Here is a 19,753-nt window from a genome sequence, read left to right as displayed (position 1 = left end):
GTGAAAATGTAAGGTGGCTCATGACAAAAGTGATCAGGTTTGTCTACTCAGTTGCTTTTGCAGAGAGGTTGGTGAAAGATGAGGTTGAAGAAGTTAGGGGAGGCTGGCTGTCAAATGTAAAAAGATTTTTTCAACTAAGGAATATTTAGGTTTTTTTTTGTTTTTGTTTTTGTTTTTTTTTTTGCGCAGAACATAGGAGCTAAAGAATATTAGTGGTACATAAAGTTGTTTTTCAAACTGCGTGCAGATCACGATCCATTAGTAGGTTGTAAAATCAATATAATGTCTTTTTATTATTTTATAAAAGAAATGGGATATTATTTTGTAACGTATCCTAGTGCATTGCACACAGTGAAGATATTTCATGAAACGTTTGACAGATACACACGCACCTACATATGTGTACTGGGTTGTGATAATAAGTGCATTTGTAACATTGGGTTACAGTCCAAAAAGTTTGAAAAACTTTTTGAAAGCAGATGAATTGCAAGACTGTAAACAAACCATTTCAGAGTGTTGTATTTCCAACGATATGGTGACCTAGATAACCTGAAAATGTTTCTGCTACACACAACCTAGGAATACTAAATAAAAAAAAGGCCAGAAGATGCACACCTGGGTGGTTGAGAATGTGAGTGAGATATTCAGGGGTTAGAATGAAGAGTAACTGAAAACAAAGCATGTGGGCTCATACTTAGGGTTGGGGGATGTGGGAGGGGAGGTAGTTAGTTGGTCTCCTAAATCTAGGGCCTTTTTCTTTTGTTGGTGTGTGTGTGTGTGTGTGTTAGAGCACGAGCAGGGGAGAGGGAAAGAGGGAATCTTAAGCAGGCTCCACACCTGGCACGGAGCCCCACATGGGGCTTGATCCCATGACCTTGGGATCTTGAGACAAAATCAAGAGTCAGATGCTCAGCTGACCGAGCCACCCAGGCTCCCCTAGGGCCTTTTATTTTAATAAGAGGCTATTAACCCCAGGAGCTGAGAAGTATCCAGCAGTCAGTGCAAGGCAATAATCAGGAGTTGATCTCTCTTGTCTTAGGATCTGGGTTGAAGAAGACAAATCTGAGAATGTGGAACTATGGTTCATACCTCATAAAGGTTTGGAATTCAAATTCATACTACCCAAGTGGTCTTGAAACCTGCAGTCTGGGAAATTAACATAAAAATTTGATCCCAAGCCAGTTCATGAGGTGCTTGGCAAAAGCCAGGCAAAACCACTCTTGAGTGACACACATTCAGTGCTGGCCACACACATTTCTCATGGTTGAATGCTATATACTAAGATTCAGACCTCCATAAGTGAGAACAGCATATACAGCAAATCGAAGGATCCTATTTCCCCCTGAACTTTAGCAGAGTAGAGCTCTCTGGTAGAAACTTAAAAATTTTTTTTTTTAATGTTTATTTATTATTGAGAGAAAGAGAGCGAGCATGAACATGGGAGGGGCAGACACAGAATCTGAAGCAAGCTCCAGGCTCTGAGCTGTCAGCACAGAGCCCGACGCAGGGCTCAAACTCACAAACTGAGATCATGACCTGAGCCAAAGTTGGATGCTTAACCGACTGAGCCACCCAGACGCCCCTCTGGTAGCAACTTTAAAATCAGAGTTCTTAGGGGTGTCTGGGTGGCTCAGTTGGTTGGGCATCCGACTTCGGCTCAGGTCATGATCTCACTGTTCACAGGTTAAAGCCCCATGTGGGGCTCTGTGCTGACAGCTCAGAGCCTGGAGCCTGCTTCAGGGTTCTGTGTCTCCCTCTCTTTCTGCCCTTCCCCTGCTCACGCTGTCTGTCTGTCTGTCTCTCTCTCTCTCTCTCTCTCTCTCTCTCCCTCCCTCTCTCTCTCCCTCCCCCTCCCCCTCCCTCTCCCTCCCTCTCCCTCTCCCTCTCCCTCTCCCTCTCCCTCTCCCTCTCCCTCTCCCTCTCCCTCTCCCTCTCCCTCTCTCCCTCTCCCCCTCTCCCCCTCTCCCTCTCTCTCCCTCTCTCTCCCTCTCTCTCCCTCTCTCTCCCTCTCTCTCCCTCTCTCTCTCTCTCTCCCCCTCTCTCTCTCTCTCTCAAAAATAAATAAATATTAAAAAAATAGATTTGGGGCTCCTGGGTGGCTGGTTATGCATCCAACTTTGGCTCAGGGCATGATCTCGCAGTCCGTGAGTTTGAACCCCGCATCAGGCTCTGTGTTGACAGCTGAGAGCCTGGAGCCTGCTTCAGATTCTGCGTCTCCCTCTCTCTCTGCCCCTCCCCTGCTTGTGCTCTGTCTCTCTTTGTCTCTCAAATGAATGTTAAAAAAAAAGAAAAAAAAAAGAATAGAAATAATGGGGGAAAGACAATATTCAAAAGTGTAATGCTAAGAATTTTCCAGGATTTATGAAAGACATGTAAGAAGTACAATGAGTCTGAAGCCAAAAATAAAAATAATTCCATGTCTACTTCAGAATGAAACTGCAGAATGCCAAAGACATAAAGAAGATCTGAAAATGGTCGAGGGTGAAAAAGCCAAAAAGCTATTTCAGAAATTAAGTCAAGAGCTGATATAGGTCCAGTGTTGGAGGATGGGTCCAGAAGACCTGTCGGAGAATTAGAGGTGGCATGATTTGGTAACGCAATATATGTCGAGTAAGGAGGTTTAGGAAAAAAGGGATTTAAAATAATGTTGAGACTTCCGGTTTGGTTATTGAAGCAGATGACACTTTGTTCAAGATTGGCAACAGAAGGATTGGAAGATTTGGGATGTGCTAAGGATGAAGGAGTGGATCAGAGAAAAGTAACATTGTTTAGGACTTGATAAGCTTGAAGTGACTAGGGGACACGCACATACAGTTACCTGCAGGTGATGAGAAATACCAGTCCAGGGTCTAGAAAGGCCGAACATACGAGTACACAGGTCATTTTTGTAAGTGATTATTGAAATACTGAGATTGCCAAGGGGTAGAATGCAAGGTGAGAAGAAATGTAGTATGTTTTGGAATGTGGGGACTAGACCTCTTTAAGACATAGATCGAAAATGAACAGTGAGAATGTAAGACAGGAGTGGAATAAAGTCGAGAAGCTTAGTGAGATTTGACCATCGGGAGATTACTGAAGGAAGATAGGACACACACAGTTATGCTGCACGGAGTTTTGACAACACCTGTGAGATGTTGCCAACCAGGGTCGCTCATCAGAGACTCAGTGCTTACGATTTTTATTTGGGGCTGATCACCTAGGCACCCCCTGACTTTTAGAAAAGTCTTTTCTGTGTGTTAGAAGTGACCCCCAGGTGTTAGTTGTCTAAGGAGTGCATGGGAAGTGAGAAATTGGAAAACACTCAAAAAAGTTGGACAGTAAAGGAAGACTAAAAGACATCTTTGTTTTAAAATACAAATGGTTTACCATGCAGCAGTATACCATTTTAGAAATGTTTTATTGTCTGTTTAGGGTCTTTTTTAGTCTTTGAAGACAGGGACTTTATTTTTCTTCCCTCCTAATGCTGTTATGAAAACAGCAATGCTCATTAAATGAGTAAGCAGTTTTTGGTGCCACTTTATTGCCTTCCACCAGATGGACATCTTTCTATTTTTTCTTTTCTCAAGTGTGTCCCACCCCACTCTCTAAACTACTTTCTCTATTCAGCTTTTTTTTTAGCTTGCTTTTTCTTAGTTATCCATTAGTGGGATTATCTTAGGACAGTCAAGACTAAAGAGGTTTTAAGGGTTTAGGTTGAGACATTAAAAAGTTTGGTTGGGGGTGTATTACTCTGTTAAATTGCTCATCTTACATCCCTAGGAGGAATATAAAAAAACAGCAGTGTGAAGCAGTTGTTGGAGCACAGTGTGGCAATGCAGTGTTAAGAGGGGCCCACGTCTACGTTCCCGGAATTGTGTCAGCTTCGAAATGTAAGTATAATGTTTAAGCGTCTCTGTAAAATAAAAGATTCTTTAAAATCCGTGTGCATGATCAAATGGAAACTTTATTTAACTATCACTCAGATGCATTTCAAGTTTATCGGATATTTTCCAAGTTTTACGTTCGGGATAGCCAGCGAGAGGTTTATCTGATACAGTCTAACAAATTTGGCATCCATGTAAGGTCTGCCAGTTTTTTCCTTTCCTTATAAGGGTATGTGAGATGATCTTCAGAGGACTGTTACTGATTAATAGAGTGTAAGATGTCAGTGAGATTTTATTTTGTATTCTTAAGTCCATTGCCCTCAGACTTCCGTTGTCACTGTGTGGGTAACCTTCAGTACCTGGAATTTTAATATTGGAGTAATAGTCAATATTCTTAATTTACTCACTCAGTTGATGACCTGTTACATTATGCTTAGTAAGTTAGTCACTGTGGTTCAGTCCTAATTTATTGGGCTTGAAATCAAGAGACGGGGTTTTGATCTCTTGGTGAGTTATTCAGTCTGTGGGCTTCAGTTATCTTGTCTGTGAAATAAATAACTTGACCTACATTAGTGTATGCTAAACCACTGCCCACTGGCCAAGTCTGGCCCGTGTCTGCTTTTGCGTGGCTCACAACTGAAAATGGTTTTTCCATTTTTAAAAGATTGTTTTAAAACGCAGAATATGCCAATAGACTTGATGTGGCTCACAAAGCCTCAACTGCTTACCACCCTTTACAGAAAAAGTTCACTGACCCCTGATCTGTGTGGACAGTTCTAGCTCTGGCTGATCTGCTACTCACTACTGTGGTCAAGTTAATGGGCTAGACAAATTTGTGGCAGGCTAGGTCTAAGAAGAAGTGGAATGCAATTTCCCATTTTGAAAGTCATCAGGATGTGTTACTGAAATTAATGAAATGACTATAAAAATTAGACTTAACCATAGAGATAAATTCTGTACTCTGTAGTTTCAAGGTGTTGTGAGTATATACACATGTATATGTATGGGCATGTATATGTGCACACATACATATATATACACACATGCACACACACACATATATATATATGAATGAATGTTTGTGCTTATCATTTACATCCCTGCTGTAACTGCTATAATAGGAAACCTGCAAAGAAATAACAGGGTTGTGGGATTTAGAAAAATTTCTTTAAGGGATTTTAGTATACTTTTTTGAGGAATCGTTTAAAAAAAAAAAAAAAGTGAAAACGGAGGGAGAGGAATGGGGATGTGGGGTGAGGGGAGGAGAAAGAGAGAGAGAGAGAGGGAGGGAGAGAGGGAGGGAGGGAGGATCCCAAGTAGGCTCCACTCTGTCGGCACATAGCCGACATGAATGGGGCTAAAACTCATGAACCGTGAGATCGTGACCTGAGACGAAATCAAGAGTCAGGCCCTCAACAGGTGCCCTGGGATCTTTTTAAAGGAACCTTAGAACTTTGAGGATTGAGCCAAAGATACCAAAATTTAAATGAAATTTTTTAGGGAATGTTAGGTTTGGAGAAAATAATTTAAGTAGGAGATACCTTCCTTTTCTGCTTAGCTAAATTCTTCCAATTCAGATAGAATGTTTTGAAGACTTTTGTTTTCCTAGAAAAAAGTCTTCAGTTAGATTTACTGTTACAGAACATTTAAAAGCAAAAAGCAGTATTTTCTGTAAGGGGTTATTTTGAGATAATGAGCCAGTTTAGACCTCCATACCCACTCGTGATGCCCTTTCATGTCCCCAGTCCAGCTTAAAGAATGTTCACTATTCTCCTACCAAAACAGAGTTTAATTAGTATCATCTGGTTTTCTTCTTTCTTAGTTATGAAAGCTGGAGATGTTATTTCTGTATACTCTGATATTAAAGGCAAATGTAAGAAAGGAGCCAAAGAATTTGATGGAACGAAAGTATTCCTTGGCAATGGGATTTCTGAGCTAAGCCGCAAAGAAATCTTCAATGGGCTACCCGAACTGAAGTATGTCGTCAAGGTTTGTTTGGGGGAAATGTACATCCTTTCTGGTGATTCAAGGAAAATAATAACAATGTCAAAAATAGATCTAGTTGCATTATAAAATTTTGTTGGTATAAATTCAACTGGAAAATAATCGTTGAGTGAGTATTTCCATGTTTTTTGAAAAATTGCTTTTAGGTGAAAGAGTAGGTGCTTAGATTAAAGTGCCCTGAGTAAGCACATAGTCACACTGTAGTTGTCAGTTTCAGTTTTCCTTGTGAATTTTATTGATTTAAAAATTGTTGCATCTTTGGGGAACAGTACTCATCTTGAAAAAGGATAAATTGTGACCTATCCAGAGCTTTTTAAACAATCTGACTTTGTGAAAGGAAAAGCTTATGATTTTAATAAAAATTAAAAAGCAAAAAATTTATATTCAATTTTTACCAGAAAGCCACATGGCTACTTGTGGTCAAGGATTAGTGTTTGGATTTACTCAAACCAAATTAAGATACAGTTATTGTTAAATCATCTCAGGTTGCTCCTGGCTCTAAACACATCAAATCTGTGGGCAGTCCAGAGTCTGCTTTTGCTTCACGTTTCGGCCTAAACTGTTTAAGGAGTTCCGTGGACAGCTCCATTACCCCACCGCTGACAGCTGATGTAGAGGTACTGAAAGCTGTGCGTTTATCCGCGGAGAACTGGACCATGTCCCTGATCCCTGGAACAGTTTTCATGTTGCAGTGATTTGGGTTTATGATTGAAATTACTTCTTCAGAGGTAACAGATTATTGGATTAGCTAACTCTGGAAAGCAGGCGCTTTCCAAATGGCCAAGAGCAAATATTTTATTCTTAGACGGCTTATGAATATGAAGATAAAGCATATGTATGTTGTGTTTTTCTTTGGGTCTCAAATTGGGAATCAATGCTTTGACTGCCTCCTTCAGTTCTGTTGTTAGTAGTACACGCCTCATCCTCTTTGTGTGTGTGTGTGTGTGTGTGTGTGTGTGTGTGTGTGTGTGACTGGCTTCATTTTTTTTTTTTCCTGAAGAATAATTGACATACAATATTGCATTTCAGGTATACAGCACAGTGATTCGGTATTTATATGCATTAGAAAATGGTCACCACAATAAGGTGTTACCATCTGTGGTCACGCAAAGTTGTAACAATATTACTATCTTTCCTATGGCATACCTTACATCCCCATGTTTTATTGATAACTATTTTATTTTTAAATTTTCCTTCAGGTTTATTTATTTATTTTTGAGAGAGAGTGAGTGAGTGACTACAAGCGAGGGAGGGGCAGAGAGAGAGAGATCAGGAGACACAGAACCCGAAGCAGGTTCCAGGCTCTGAGCTGTCAGCTCAGAGCCCGACATGGGGCTGGAACCCACAAACCATGAGATAATGACCTGAGCCGAGGTCAGACCCTTAACCAACTGGGCTACCCAGGCACCACTTTTGATAACTTATTTAATCTTATTTGTAACTTATTTAACCCCCATAACTTAATCCTGGTAACTGATTTATAACTGGAAAATTAATCCTTTTCACCTATTTTATTCATTACTGTCACCCCCTTGCCTGTCGTACCCATCAGTTCTCTGTATCTATGATTCTGTTTCTATTTTGTTTCGTTTGTTCATTTGTTTTTTAGATCCCACAGTGAAATCATAATAGTATTTGTCTTTATCTGACTTATTTCGCTTAGCATAGTACACTTGAGGGCCATCCATGTTGTCATGAACGGCAAGATTTCATTCTTTTTTGTGACTAATATTCATGTGTGTATATGTATATATACCACATTTTCTTAATCCATTCATCTATCAGTGGGCACTTTTCTTCTTGTGATTGATTTCTAGTTTCTTGCAACTGATTTCTAGTTTCATTCTGCTGTGTAGGAAGAGAAGCTTGATGTGATTTCAGTCTTGTTAAATGTTAAATTTATTGAGATTTGTTTTGTGGCCTAACGTGGTGTATCTAGGAAAATGTTACATGTACACTTGAGAAAAATGTGTAGTCTGCTGTTTGGGGATGGAATATCCTGTATGTATCAAGTCGATCTGGTTTGATGTGTTCTTAACAGCTGTTATCGGATTATTTTCTGTCTGGATGATCTATCCATTGATGTATGTGTGGTGTTAAAGTCCCCTATTGTTACTGTTATTAATGATTCTCTTTATGATTATTTAATGCACTTCTTTGTCTCGTTACAGCCTTTTTGTTTTAAAGCCTTTTTTGTTTCATATAAGTGTTGCTACCCCAGCTTTCTTCTAGTTTTCATTTGCATGGAATATTTTTTTGTAGCCTTTTACTTTCAGTCTGTATTTGTCTTTGGGTCTGAAGTGAATCTCTTGTAGTTAGCATATAGATGGGTCTTGTTTTTTAGCCATTCACTCATGCTCTGTGAAAAAAAATTTTTTTAGTTTATTTATTTTGAGAGACAGTGCGAGTGGGGGAGGGGCAGAGAGAGAGGGAGAGAGAGAATCTCAAGTAGCCTCCCCAGCACTGTCAGCGCAGAGCCCGACGTGGGGCTAGAACTCATGACACTGCGAGATCATGATCTGAGCTGAAACCAAGAGGATGCTTAACCGACTGAGCTACCCAGGCGCCCCCACTCATTGCTTAGATCATTTATATGGTACTTATTGCCATTTTGTTACTTGTTTTCTGATTGTATTTGTAATTCTTTGTTCTTCTCTTGGGACTTGATGATTTTAGTATTATGCCTGGATCACTTCCTCTTTTTTGTGTGTGTACCCATTCTAGATTTTCAGTTTGTGGTAACCATGAGATTCATACGTAATCTATGTATATAACAGTGTATTTTAAGTTGGTGATTGCTTAATTAGGAACACATTCCAAAATCACTACATTCCCCACCCCCACCCAGCAGCATTTTATGTTTATGGCATCATATTTTACATCTTTTTATCCTATGTATTTTTTAGCTAAATTATTATAGGTATAGGTGATTTTACACTCTTGTCTTTTCACCTTCAGACTAGTTTTATAAATGGTTGATCCACTACCTTTACTATATATTTTCCTTTACCAATGAGATTTTTTTTTTCTTTCATATATCTTTATTTCTAATTATGGCCTTTTCCTTATTGCTTAAAGAAATCCCTTTAATATTATAAATTTAATTTAGTGGTGATGATCTCCTTTAGCTTTTGCTTCTCTGATAAACTCTTATCTCCCCATCAATTGTAAATGATACCCTTTCTGGGTAGAGTATTCTTGATTGTAAGCACTTTGAAAATACTGTGGCACTCACTACCTTCTGGCTTGCAAAATTTGTGCTGAGAAATTGATAGCGTGATGTGCAGGGTAGGGGGTGGGTTCCCTTATATGTAACTAATGCTTTTTTTTTTTTTCTTATTTTGTTGCTTTTAAGATTCTGTCTTTATGTTTTTAGTTTTTGACATTTTTAATTATAATGTGTCTTGGTGGGGATATCTTTGGGTTCATCTTTTTTTGGATTCTTTGTTTTTCCTAGACCTGGATGTCTGTTTCCTTTGCCAAATTAGGGACACTTTCATCTACTATTTCTCAAATAAGTTTTCTGCCCCTTTTGCTCTCTCTTCCTCTAGAGACCCTAAGAAGGGGAATGTTAGTGCACTGATGTTGGCTTACAGGTCCCTTAAACTATCCTTAACACTTGTAATTATTTTTTCATTTTTTTGTTCAGTTTGGGTAACTTTTACTACCCTGTTTTCCAGATCACTGCTCTCTTCTTCTATATCAGTAATCTGCTGTTTATTCCCTATAGTGTATTTTTATTTCTGTTATTCCTCACCTCTAATTGGACCTTTCTTATATTTTATTTTTGTTGAAATTCTCTCTGTGTTTACCCATTTTTCTTCTGAGTTTGATGAGCAGTTTGATGGCCATTACTTTGGACTTTCTATTGGGTAGATTGTTTATCTCCGTTTAGTTTTTTTTTTCTTTTGATTTATTTTTTTGTTTGAAACATATTCTTTGTCTCCCCGTTATCCCTAACTCTATGTTTATTTCCACGTATTCCATAGTTCATCTACATCTCCTGGTCTTAAAGGAGTGGCCTTCTGTAAGAAATGACCTGTAGGGCCCAGAAGTGCGATTCCCTCGCACCGACCACCAGACGCAGGTGCTTCAGGGGTGTTCCCTGGATGGGCTATATGTGTCCTCCTCTTGGGGCAGCCCCTCAGTAGCTCCAGGTGCATTCTTGGGTGAGGCCGGCTTCCCTCCCTTGCCTGGTTAGCTGGAGGCCCATCCCTGATGGCTGCAGGTGTGCTGGTGGGTGGAATTATCACCCTGTAGACTGCAAGGCCCTGCTGAGGGCTGGGGTCGTATGGGGTTCTCAGTGGGATGCACACCGTGGCTTTAGCGGTCTAGAGGGAAATTTCAAAATGGTGCCTTTCATCCCAGCATCAGCAGGGCTGCCCCCAGTGTCTTACCCCCCAGGGCGAGTCCCCTCCATCCCCTTCAGCAGTTGTTCCAAGATTAGTAAGTAGGTCTACTTCCATGGTGCATGTGCTTTTTGGTCTGGCTCTGATCTTTTTTGTTCTTTTTGATGTGGTTTTTTAATCTGATCTGAAACCATTTGTACTGGTTTCTGGGTTGAGTCTGTGTGGAAGGCTTTTTTGAGTGGGTTTTCCTTTCCCTGTGGTTCTGTAATTTTCCTGGACCTACTCCCTGTTGGTTTTTAAAGCCAGCTGTTTTGGAAGCTCATCTCTCCATGCAGGATCCAAGGGTTGGGTTGCCTGATGTGGAGCTTCGATCTCTCCTCAGGGAGATAAGATTCCTTTGAGGTCCCTTCTGACCATGGGGTCATGGGGTGTGGGTCCATGGGGTCCATGAGGTTCCTGGGGTGTGGCTTTTTCCTTATCAGGAATGTATCTCTGCCATTTCTACCCATCTTGGTGCTGTCTCTTGTTGTGGGGGCTCTGTTCATCCAATCTCTAAGTCCCCTTCAGAATGAATTATGCCATATGCAGCTGCACATTTGTTATGTTTGTGGGGGGAGGTGAGCTCAGGATCTTTTTATTCTGCCATCTCGAACCTTCTTCCACTCTTCATTCTCTTATATTATTCAGAACTACTACACTGACAGACTTTTCTGAGTAATGTTTTTTGGTGGGAGTAGCAGGCAGCCATCTTTCAGAAAACTCTTTTGTAAACTCAACTTTTAAACTCCGCATCCAGTTACGCTGTTAGGATTTCTTTCTCTGCCTATGTGAGGAAAAGCATGCTTCCATAAGCAAGGAACACTGTGCATACACCATGTTTCTTGTGGAATTTTAGAACTACGTCAACTAGTAGTACTTTGTTATTTGGTTGGTAAGTTTGCACCCTTTGGCTTCTTGAATTATAGCAGAGTTGAGTCTTAGACTTCATAGAGGTAGATTAATTTACTAACAGCCTGTTTTTCCTATGAGATCTGGTGCGTTGCATTATTATATGGAGATACACCTAACAAAAAAAGTTGTATTTTAAGTTAAATACTGTATGGACGAACCTACTTGTGCTGGTGGTCAGAAGGAGATACCCAAATAGCAGAACTTGAAACGCTAGGTGGGAACTGGATTAGAAAGGCAGGCCTATAAATGTTAATGTTTTGAGTATTTTTCAGAGGACTAGTGTCCTGGGAGTCACAAATTCATTGAAATTACAAAAGAGTGAGCAGGTGGGTCTTGGCATTCAAGGTGTTCCATAATGGATTCGGACTCTGGGCAGGGGTTGAGGTGTTGATCAAGGTCAGTATACCAGTTATACCAACAAATGACTGACTTTTGAATGTGAGGCTGTGACTTTTCAGAAGGTTCCTTTGTATTTTTTCTTGTCAGGGACAGCAACTGTGCAGGAAGTGGCTAGATTTGATCCCAGCTGGAGCAAGGACCAAAGACTGAACTGATTAATTAACTCTCATTAAAAGTAGAGATGCAGACACATCGAGGGAGGATAAAAGGCATGGGAAGGGGGAGAAAGGAGTTCATATTTACTGTATGACAAAGGATGTTAGAACTAAGTGGACATGATAGTCATTTCACTGCGATGGCAGTCCATGAATAGCTACAGCAATTATTTCACTTCAAAGGGAAGTATAAACTTATCCTTCTGAGGCATAATAATAATTTGGTCTTTGGGTTCCTGGCACACAACTCCCCAAGTCCTTGGAATCTCCGTAGCGATGAGTGTCTTCTGTATGGTAATGAGAAGACTGGTAGCTGGGGGTCCCTAGGTAGCATCTAGATGGCACTAGCGAGAGGAACCAACCACGTGGTTAGAAAGTTGGAACTTTTAGCTCTACCCCTGGACGTCCAGGGTGGGGAGAGGGCCTGGAGATTCACTTAATATCCAGCAGTTGGTGATTTAATCAATCGTGTCTGTGTAATGAAACCTCCATAAAAACTCCTAGATGGTGGGCTTCAGAGAGCTTCCAGGTTGGTAAACACATGGAGGTGCTGGGGGGAGGGGGGCGGGTGGTGGTGATGCATGCGCCTCTCCCATACCTTCTGCGCATCCCTTTGATTTGGCCAATACTAACTTGAATCCTCCATGGTAAACTAGTAATACTAAGTGCTTTTTTGAGTTCTGTGAGTTCTAGCGAATTTTCAAACCGGGAGGGCACTGTGGAAACCCCCAAATTTATAGCCAATTGATCGGAAGTCCAGGCGGCACCTTGGGATGTGCAGCTGGCATCTGGAGGGAGACCAGTCTTGTTGGATTGAACCTTTGAGCCTATGCAGTCTCCCGATAATCCCAGGCAGTTAGAGCCAGAACTGAACTGAATTGCAGGACCCGCGGGTGGTTTGAGAGAAAACCTTGCACATTTGGTGGCAGGAGCGTTGTGAGTAAAATTAGCCCAACCACCTATGTCAGGCAGGGTGCAGATCATTGGAATGGATGCTTCTGCTCCAGGATTGGTTCAGAAGCTGTGAGTTTGTTCTCGATGTCCATACTGAGATGCTATACGTGTACTCCTGCACCTGGGTTCAATCCTGTTCTCATCCTTGCCTTTATTATTAGATTGTGCTTTTTCTGTGCCCCTTAAATCCCTGGAACATGGTGTTGATTGGCTTTTCTTCTTCCTCTTTGTGGTGTGGCCTGATACGCCAGGCCATGGTTGGCATTCTCTAACTATTTGTGTACTTCCTCTTGCCTTTGATAGTCTCTGACAGCCTCTCTCAGATTGCGATGTTTGTCCTGATGAATCACCATCCACCATGTTCTCCTGGGCCCTTGCACTTCCTGCTCTGATCATTTCCCCTGCCCCTTATAAAATGGGACAGAGCTCATTGTAAGGATTGTGTCAATACTGGGCAATTACTCTCTAAAGAGTTGAGAGGAGAGTTGTGTGGCATGTTTGTTGTTTCTTAGCATCGGCATGACTCTTAAGTATACATGTATATATTTTTTTAATTTTTTTAACGTATATTATTTATTTGAGAGAGAGACAGACAGAGTATGAGCAGGGAAGGGGCAGGGAGAGAGGGAGACACAGAATCTGAAGCAGGCTCCAGGCTCTGAGCTGTCAGCGCGGAGCCCGATGTGGGGCTCGAACTCACAGACTGTGAGATCATGACCTGAGCTGAAGTTGGAGGCCTAACCGACTGAGCCACCCAGGTGCCCCAAGTCTATTTTTGTTTTTCATACAAGTACCTAGCATAGTGCCTTCCAAACTGAAGGATTCAGAAACTGTTGATTGCTGTTAACAGTGATCATGAATCTGTTACCAGAAAGATTAGAATAAATCAATAAATAAAGACTCAGATGTCAAAGAAAGACAAATGCCATATGATTTCACTCATGTGGAATTTAAGAAACAAAACAAGCAAACAAAGGGAAAAAAAGAGACAAATCAAAAACCAGGCTCCTGGTTAGAGCACAAGCTGATGGTTATGAGAGGGGAGGTGGATGTCGGTAGGGGGGGGATGAGTGAAATAAAGGGGATTAAGAGCACATTTATTCTCATGAACACTGAATAATGTATAGAATTGTTGAATCACTATATTGTATACCTGAAACTAATACAGCACTGTATACTGGAATTAAAAGGTAAAATAACAATACAACTATTGTATGTTAATGTAAATAACATTTTTAATTAAATAACTGTGTGTTGTTGTTTTTTTAAAGATTCAAGCCGTTCTTTGCTTTTTTCAGTTTGTTCAAATCTCTGAAAAACTCCTTTGTGCCTAAATGAAAATTTTATGTAACTTTATCCTTTTTAGTTTTCCTGATGGCCTTCTACTGCAGGGAATGAGTCATAGACAATTCACAGGAATATCCTAAGGATTGTGGTGTTGAGTTAAAGAGGTTTTAAAAAGGCAGAACATCCTATATTTATTGGGCTGCTTGGGTATGTTCCCAGAAGTGGAGTTTGTATAGACTATGGACTTTATACAGACTAATGTCAGATTTTCTGCTTTTCAGAGGCATAGGCATAAGAATGACAGAACCGATATACCTCAGCCCCTCATTTGACAATGTACTGCCCAACTACTTATTTTTACAGGTAAGTATTTGTCAAAGCAAAATATTTATTAACATTGAAACATAACTTCAGTGAGTTATTTCAAATACAGTGTTTTTTTTCTATTACCATATTTTTTGTGGTTTATTTTTCTGATCTACCTTTTGTTAATGAGCAGTAGGAAAAAACTTTGTACGTACTCTCTTTTTCTCAATTGATTTTTTTTCCTAATGTTCATTTTTGCTAGAGAGCACAGGTGGGGGAGGGGCAGAGAGAAGTGGGGACGGACAGAGGATCTGAAGCAGGTCCTGTGCCGACAGTAGCGAGCTGATGCTGGGCTCGAACTCATGGACCATGAAATCATGACCGGAGCCCAAGTCGGGTGCTCAACCGATGAGCCACCCAGGTGCCCCTCAACTGAATTTTAAACTTTTTTTTAACCCTCTGTTGCCCAAAGGCGCTTTAACAGCTCATTATAACCATTATTTTCCATCTCAAAATATTAATGTCTAAATAATGCATGCGTTAATATACATGTAAGTGTATTTGTAACTTTGAGTGAGATGCAGATGATTTACTACTAACACATTTTTGTCAGGTGGTTATCAATTGCTGTGATATGACAGTTTATTTTGCCGTGTCCAGTTTATTGCATACTTTTGCAGACGGTAACTCTTTTGATTTGTTACAGTTCATTGGTTAGGTGGTATTATTGTTACTACTCCCAATATGTAATGAAGATACCGAGTATCAGATCTGTTAGGTTTCTTGGACAAGGTCATATACAATTCATAATTAGTAATGTCTGAACCCTGACCTAAATGCACATGCCATTTACTTTCTGCTCTGCCCAGTGTTTAATCAAAAGACATAAACCCAAAGATTATTTCTAATGGGAACAAACAGGAAAACAGATTTATGTGTATTATCTGATTCTACAATAGTGATGGTGTAACACATAGGATATATAACCTACTATATAGTTACACGCTATTATTCAAATTTTTCTTTGGTAATCTGTGCCAGCCCCCCGCCCCCCGCCTTTGTTTTAAAATTTGGAGTTGCGCTAGGTGCTTGGAATATATTACCACAAGCATTAACTGGCTTACAACTTAAGACAGCTGATACTGAACACATTATTGAATGATGTTCAATAGCCATTTAACTTGTGACACAAGGTAGTTCATAGGATGACTGGCTGAAGAAATTTACACCTTGAAGAAATCATATTTCATAAGCATAAGAGTTTGGCAACTGGTAGCCTTTGTCTACCTACTTGGTGAGGTTAGTTTATAGAATGGGTGGAATTATAGAGCTGCTGAAAAATTCCTGGGGAAATTTGTGGGGTTCTCTTTCGCTTTCTCTTTCCCGCTTTTGGATACCTCTTGGCCTTGGCATTATCCCCAAATCTATATTCTTTGTTACTTCTAACAGCTAATGCAAAAGCTTTGCATTGGAGACTTTGTTTTGCTGGGGTATGTGTATGTGTAAGGGGCTATTGATAACTGATTATTTTTCATTTTAGCACTTGAAGTTATATACTAGAATATACTTTTCAGAGTTAATTGGAGTGTTGTATACAATCATTAAAACTACAACTGTGTAATACCATTTGGCTTTTCACAGTCAAAAGGGAACTTTTGAATTGCTTAAACACAGTCCACAGGATCTCAAAATAATCTTAGATGTCCTTCACATTTGAAATAATTGTCAGTTAAAAGTTTAGCAGTTAAATACTTACAAGAACTGCTTTCAGCTATATTCTAATAACATTTTAGTTTAACTGGAATAAAACATAGTGCCTGAAACTTAATTTTCTCATTGCCTCGTTCCTTGTAAATAATTAATTTAAGAGCCAGATGAGGTTGGACAACCTAAGGAGCTTTTAAATAAATACTACTGCCTGGGCACTAGCACCAGAATTGGTTTTAGTTGGTCTGACTGCGGTGGGGTCTGGGTCAGGACGATTAAAAGCTCTCCCACGCAATTCTCATGTGCAGTTAAGGTTGAGAATCACTATAGCATAGCAATGGGGTGCGTCTGGCTGCACGTTAGAGTCACTTGGGGCAGTGTTGAAAACACTGATGCCTAGGCCCTATTGCCAGAAATTCTGGTTTCACTATTCTAGATCAGGACTAAACCTTTTTGAAAAACTCACTAGGTGATTCTCTTGTGTAGCTAGGATTGGGATATACTGTAGAGAAAGGTAGTAGACTAAATTATTTTAAGAAAAGTTTGTCATTATTTAAATATTTAATGAAGCCTTTTCATTTGGACTGTTTGATAATTTCAATTTATTGCATTGCCAGAAGGTTCTTAATGTATTATTTATGTTTGATTGCAGATTTCTGTCATTTTTGACCAATACATTAATGTTATTAGGAGACAAGTATAACCAGTTGTCTTCAGATAAGGAATCACCAAATCTCTAGTAGCCACATACATGTTTTAGTGTTTTCATATTGGAGTTCAATTTTTAAATATTTTGGGAATAAATTAGACCATTGAAGAGAAACTCTGTAACAGGTTAAGCTGTTTTTAGTGTTTAACGTGGAGGGACTGCTCTTCAGATGCCTGAATGATTTGCATTGATTTTAATGCTTCCTGTTTCCATAGGGGGAGTACTTGCTCATTTGTGTCTGCTTTCTCACGTTGATTTTCTGTTTTCAAGTGGTAATCTTGGATTCACTTGAGAGCATTGTAACCTTCTCCCAGTTCTTGAGAACATACTAATGGATACAATTCCGATGTGAGAACGAATGGACACCTTTAAACTTTAAATAGCTCTGTGCTTGCCAAGTAATTTAAAAACTGCATTACTTTAAAGAAAATGCATTGCTTTGTAATATTCTAGCTTTTAAACAATATTTATTTATTTTGAGAGGGAGAGAGCATGTGTGCATGAGTGGGGGAGGGGCAGAGAGAGAGGAGAGAGAATTCCAAGCAGGCTCTGTGCTGTCGGCGCAGAGCCCAATGCAGGGCTTGAACTTGTGAACCATGAGCTCATGACCTGAGCTGAAATCAAGAATCAGATGCTTAACCGACTGAGCCATCGAGGTGCCCCAGTATTTCTATTTTATTTGAGGCAAACTGTTATCCTAGAGTAGCAGTCCTTATGTGATCAATACTAATAATCAGGTAAGGTATAACTTACTGCAGTATAATTTACTACTGCGGTATCTGAGTTGTCCAGTCTCATAATACATTTCTGGGTGCCAATCAGAAACAATAAGATTTTTTTACATTTTACTTTTCTCCTACAGAAATGTGGTCATGGTGGGGAGATAGGAACCCAAATGTCTTTGACTGGCATTAGCATAAAACTAGAATTCTTAAGTGGGCATTAGATGGTGAAGCACCTGAAGTTGCAAAATTTTATACATTTTCTTAGAAAAAAACCTAGAGCTTTCTTACATTTCTAAAAGGGCTTTGACCTTCAAAATGTTGAGAATTGTTGGGGCACCTGGGTGGTTCAGTCAGTTAAGTATCTGACTTTGGCTCAGGTCATGATGCTCACGGTTCATGAGTTCGAGCCCCACATCAGGCTCTGTGCTCAGAGCACAGAGCCTGCTTGGGATTCTCTCTCACCCTTTCTCTCTGCCCCTCCCCTGCTCTCTCTCTCTCTCAAAATAAATAAACTTAAAAAAATATTGAATTGTTGAGAAAAAAACATGATTTGCTAAATTGATTAGGGAAATGCATCTGTGCATGTGTGTCTTGCGTGTGAAGGTCCTATGAGATCAAAGGATAATCTAGGAAATTGTGAATTTCCTGACACTAGTATTTTTACAGAAACCGTATTTTGGTGGAGGATGCTGTACTGGACTGCCTCCAAAGATGTGTTTATGTTCTGTGATTCTTAATTTTAAAATGATTTAGAATCATTAGGGGCATCTGGGTGGCTCAGTTGGTTAAGTATCCCCACTCTTGTTCTCAGCTTAGGTCTTGATCTCAAGGTTGTGAGTTCAAGCCCTGCACTGGGCTACATGCTGGGCTCTGCGCTGGGTATGGAGGCTACTTTAAAAAATGGGGCGCCTGGGTGGCTCAGTCGGTTGGGCGTCCAACTTCAGCTCAGGCCACGATCTCACGGTCCGTGAGTTTGAGCCCCAAGTCGGGCTCTTGGCTGATGGCTCAGAGCCTGGAGCCTGCTTCCGATTCTGTGTCTCCCTCTCTCTCTGCCCCTCCCCCGTTCATGCTCTGTCTCTCTCTGTCTCAAAAATAAATAAACATTAAAAAAAAAAAAGGATTTAGAGGGGCACCTGGGTGGCTCAGTCGGTTGGTTAAGTGTCTGACTTCAGCTCCGGTCATGATCTCAGGGTTTGTGAGTTCCAGCCCTGCGCTGGGCTCTGTGCTGACAGCTCAAAGCCTGGATCCTGCTTCGGATCCTGTGTCTCCCCTGTCTCTGCCCCTCCTCCCATGCTCATCCTCTGTCTCTCCATAATAAATGAATGTTAAAAAATTAAAATAATAAAATAATAATTTAAAAAAATTTAGAGTCATTGGTAATTGATTTTTTGTTTTCCCTTATAGAATTTGCCATCTGCCGTCGTAACTCATGTTCTGGATCCTCAACCTGGAGAGAAGATTCTAGATTTGTGTGCAGCACCCGGAGGCAAAACTACACACATTGCAGCATTAATGCACGATCAGGTAAGACTGTCTTCACAGCAAACACTACTCTCAACATATTACGTATTTCAGTGTTGAAAGTAGCACTACATATAACTTAGGAAACATGCAGACATTTATAATCTGAATTATTATAGATTCATCCAAAGTGAAGACTCTTCACTGATGGGATTCATCACATGTTGAGTGTAGTATATAATTATCATTTGTAAACACCATTTGAAGATCTTCTTAAATCCCAAATTTGCTAGTACATTTGTAAAGTAGAAGTCTTCTTCATAAATATACATTTAAATGAAACATTGAAGAGATTTTTTATGTTCTTAAGTATAAGACTTGATACTTTTTAAACTATTCAGTTTTGCCACTAAGAGTTAATTTGACTGCACATTACTGCAGTATCGAATTACACATCCATCCATGCGTATGTACTTATATCATACACGTCAGACACATCTTGAGACTTACAAAAGCTGTATGATCTGTCTTGATTACCAAGCTTGGTTTATTGTCACAAGATAGAGTAAGTCGTGGATAACTTTATCTCACATTTTACCGCCTGTACCTCCGTGTGTGTGTATTTGACAGTATGTTTTCTTTCATTATGGGTTAGTCTTCCGTTTAGTACTCAGTGTGACCTTGTAAGCATTCTCTGCTGCAATTGCAGTACTTCAGCCCAAGAGGATACGGCTGGCTGATGCCGTCTTTCTTCTTATTTCAAATTCCATACAATTAAGTGGTTCCTAAAATACTGAGACATGCTAGTGTCTTCACTTACTTTGATCTGAAGTCAGATTTTCATTGATTGTTAGTTGATTAAACAGATATTTAATTAGTACTT

General features: G+C 40.0%; 1 protein-coding gene across 6 annotated transcripts in view; it reads left to right on the top strand.

The window, feature by feature from the left end:
* The window catches only part of NSUN6 (NOP2/Sun RNA methyltransferase 6), a 77,643-nt gene that overhangs the window by 18,359 nt on the left and 39,531 nt on the right, over window positions 1–19,753 (top strand). For all 6 annotated transcript variants that reach the window (XM_042945045.1, XM_042945042.1, XM_042945043.1 and 3 more), the window contains 4 exons: window positions 3,760–3,869; window positions 5,686–5,839; window positions 14,244–14,325; window positions 18,814–18,933. In XM_042945045.1, coding sequence (XP_042800979.1) covers window positions 3,760–3,869; window positions 5,686–5,839; window positions 14,244–14,325; window positions 18,814–18,933 — 466 coding nt within the window. The remainder of the gene's footprint in view (window positions 1–3,759; window positions 3,870–5,685; window positions 5,840–14,243; window positions 14,326–18,813; window positions 18,934–19,753) is intronic.

Source organism: Panthera leo, chromosome B4, assembly GCF_018350215.1.
Source record: "Panthera leo isolate Ple1 chromosome B4, P.leo_Ple1_pat1.1, whole genome shotgun sequence".
Classification (NCBI taxonomy): domain Eukaryota; kingdom Metazoa; phylum Chordata; class Mammalia; order Carnivora; family Felidae; genus Panthera; species Panthera leo.
This window is presented reverse-complemented; position numbering and strand designations above follow the sequence as displayed.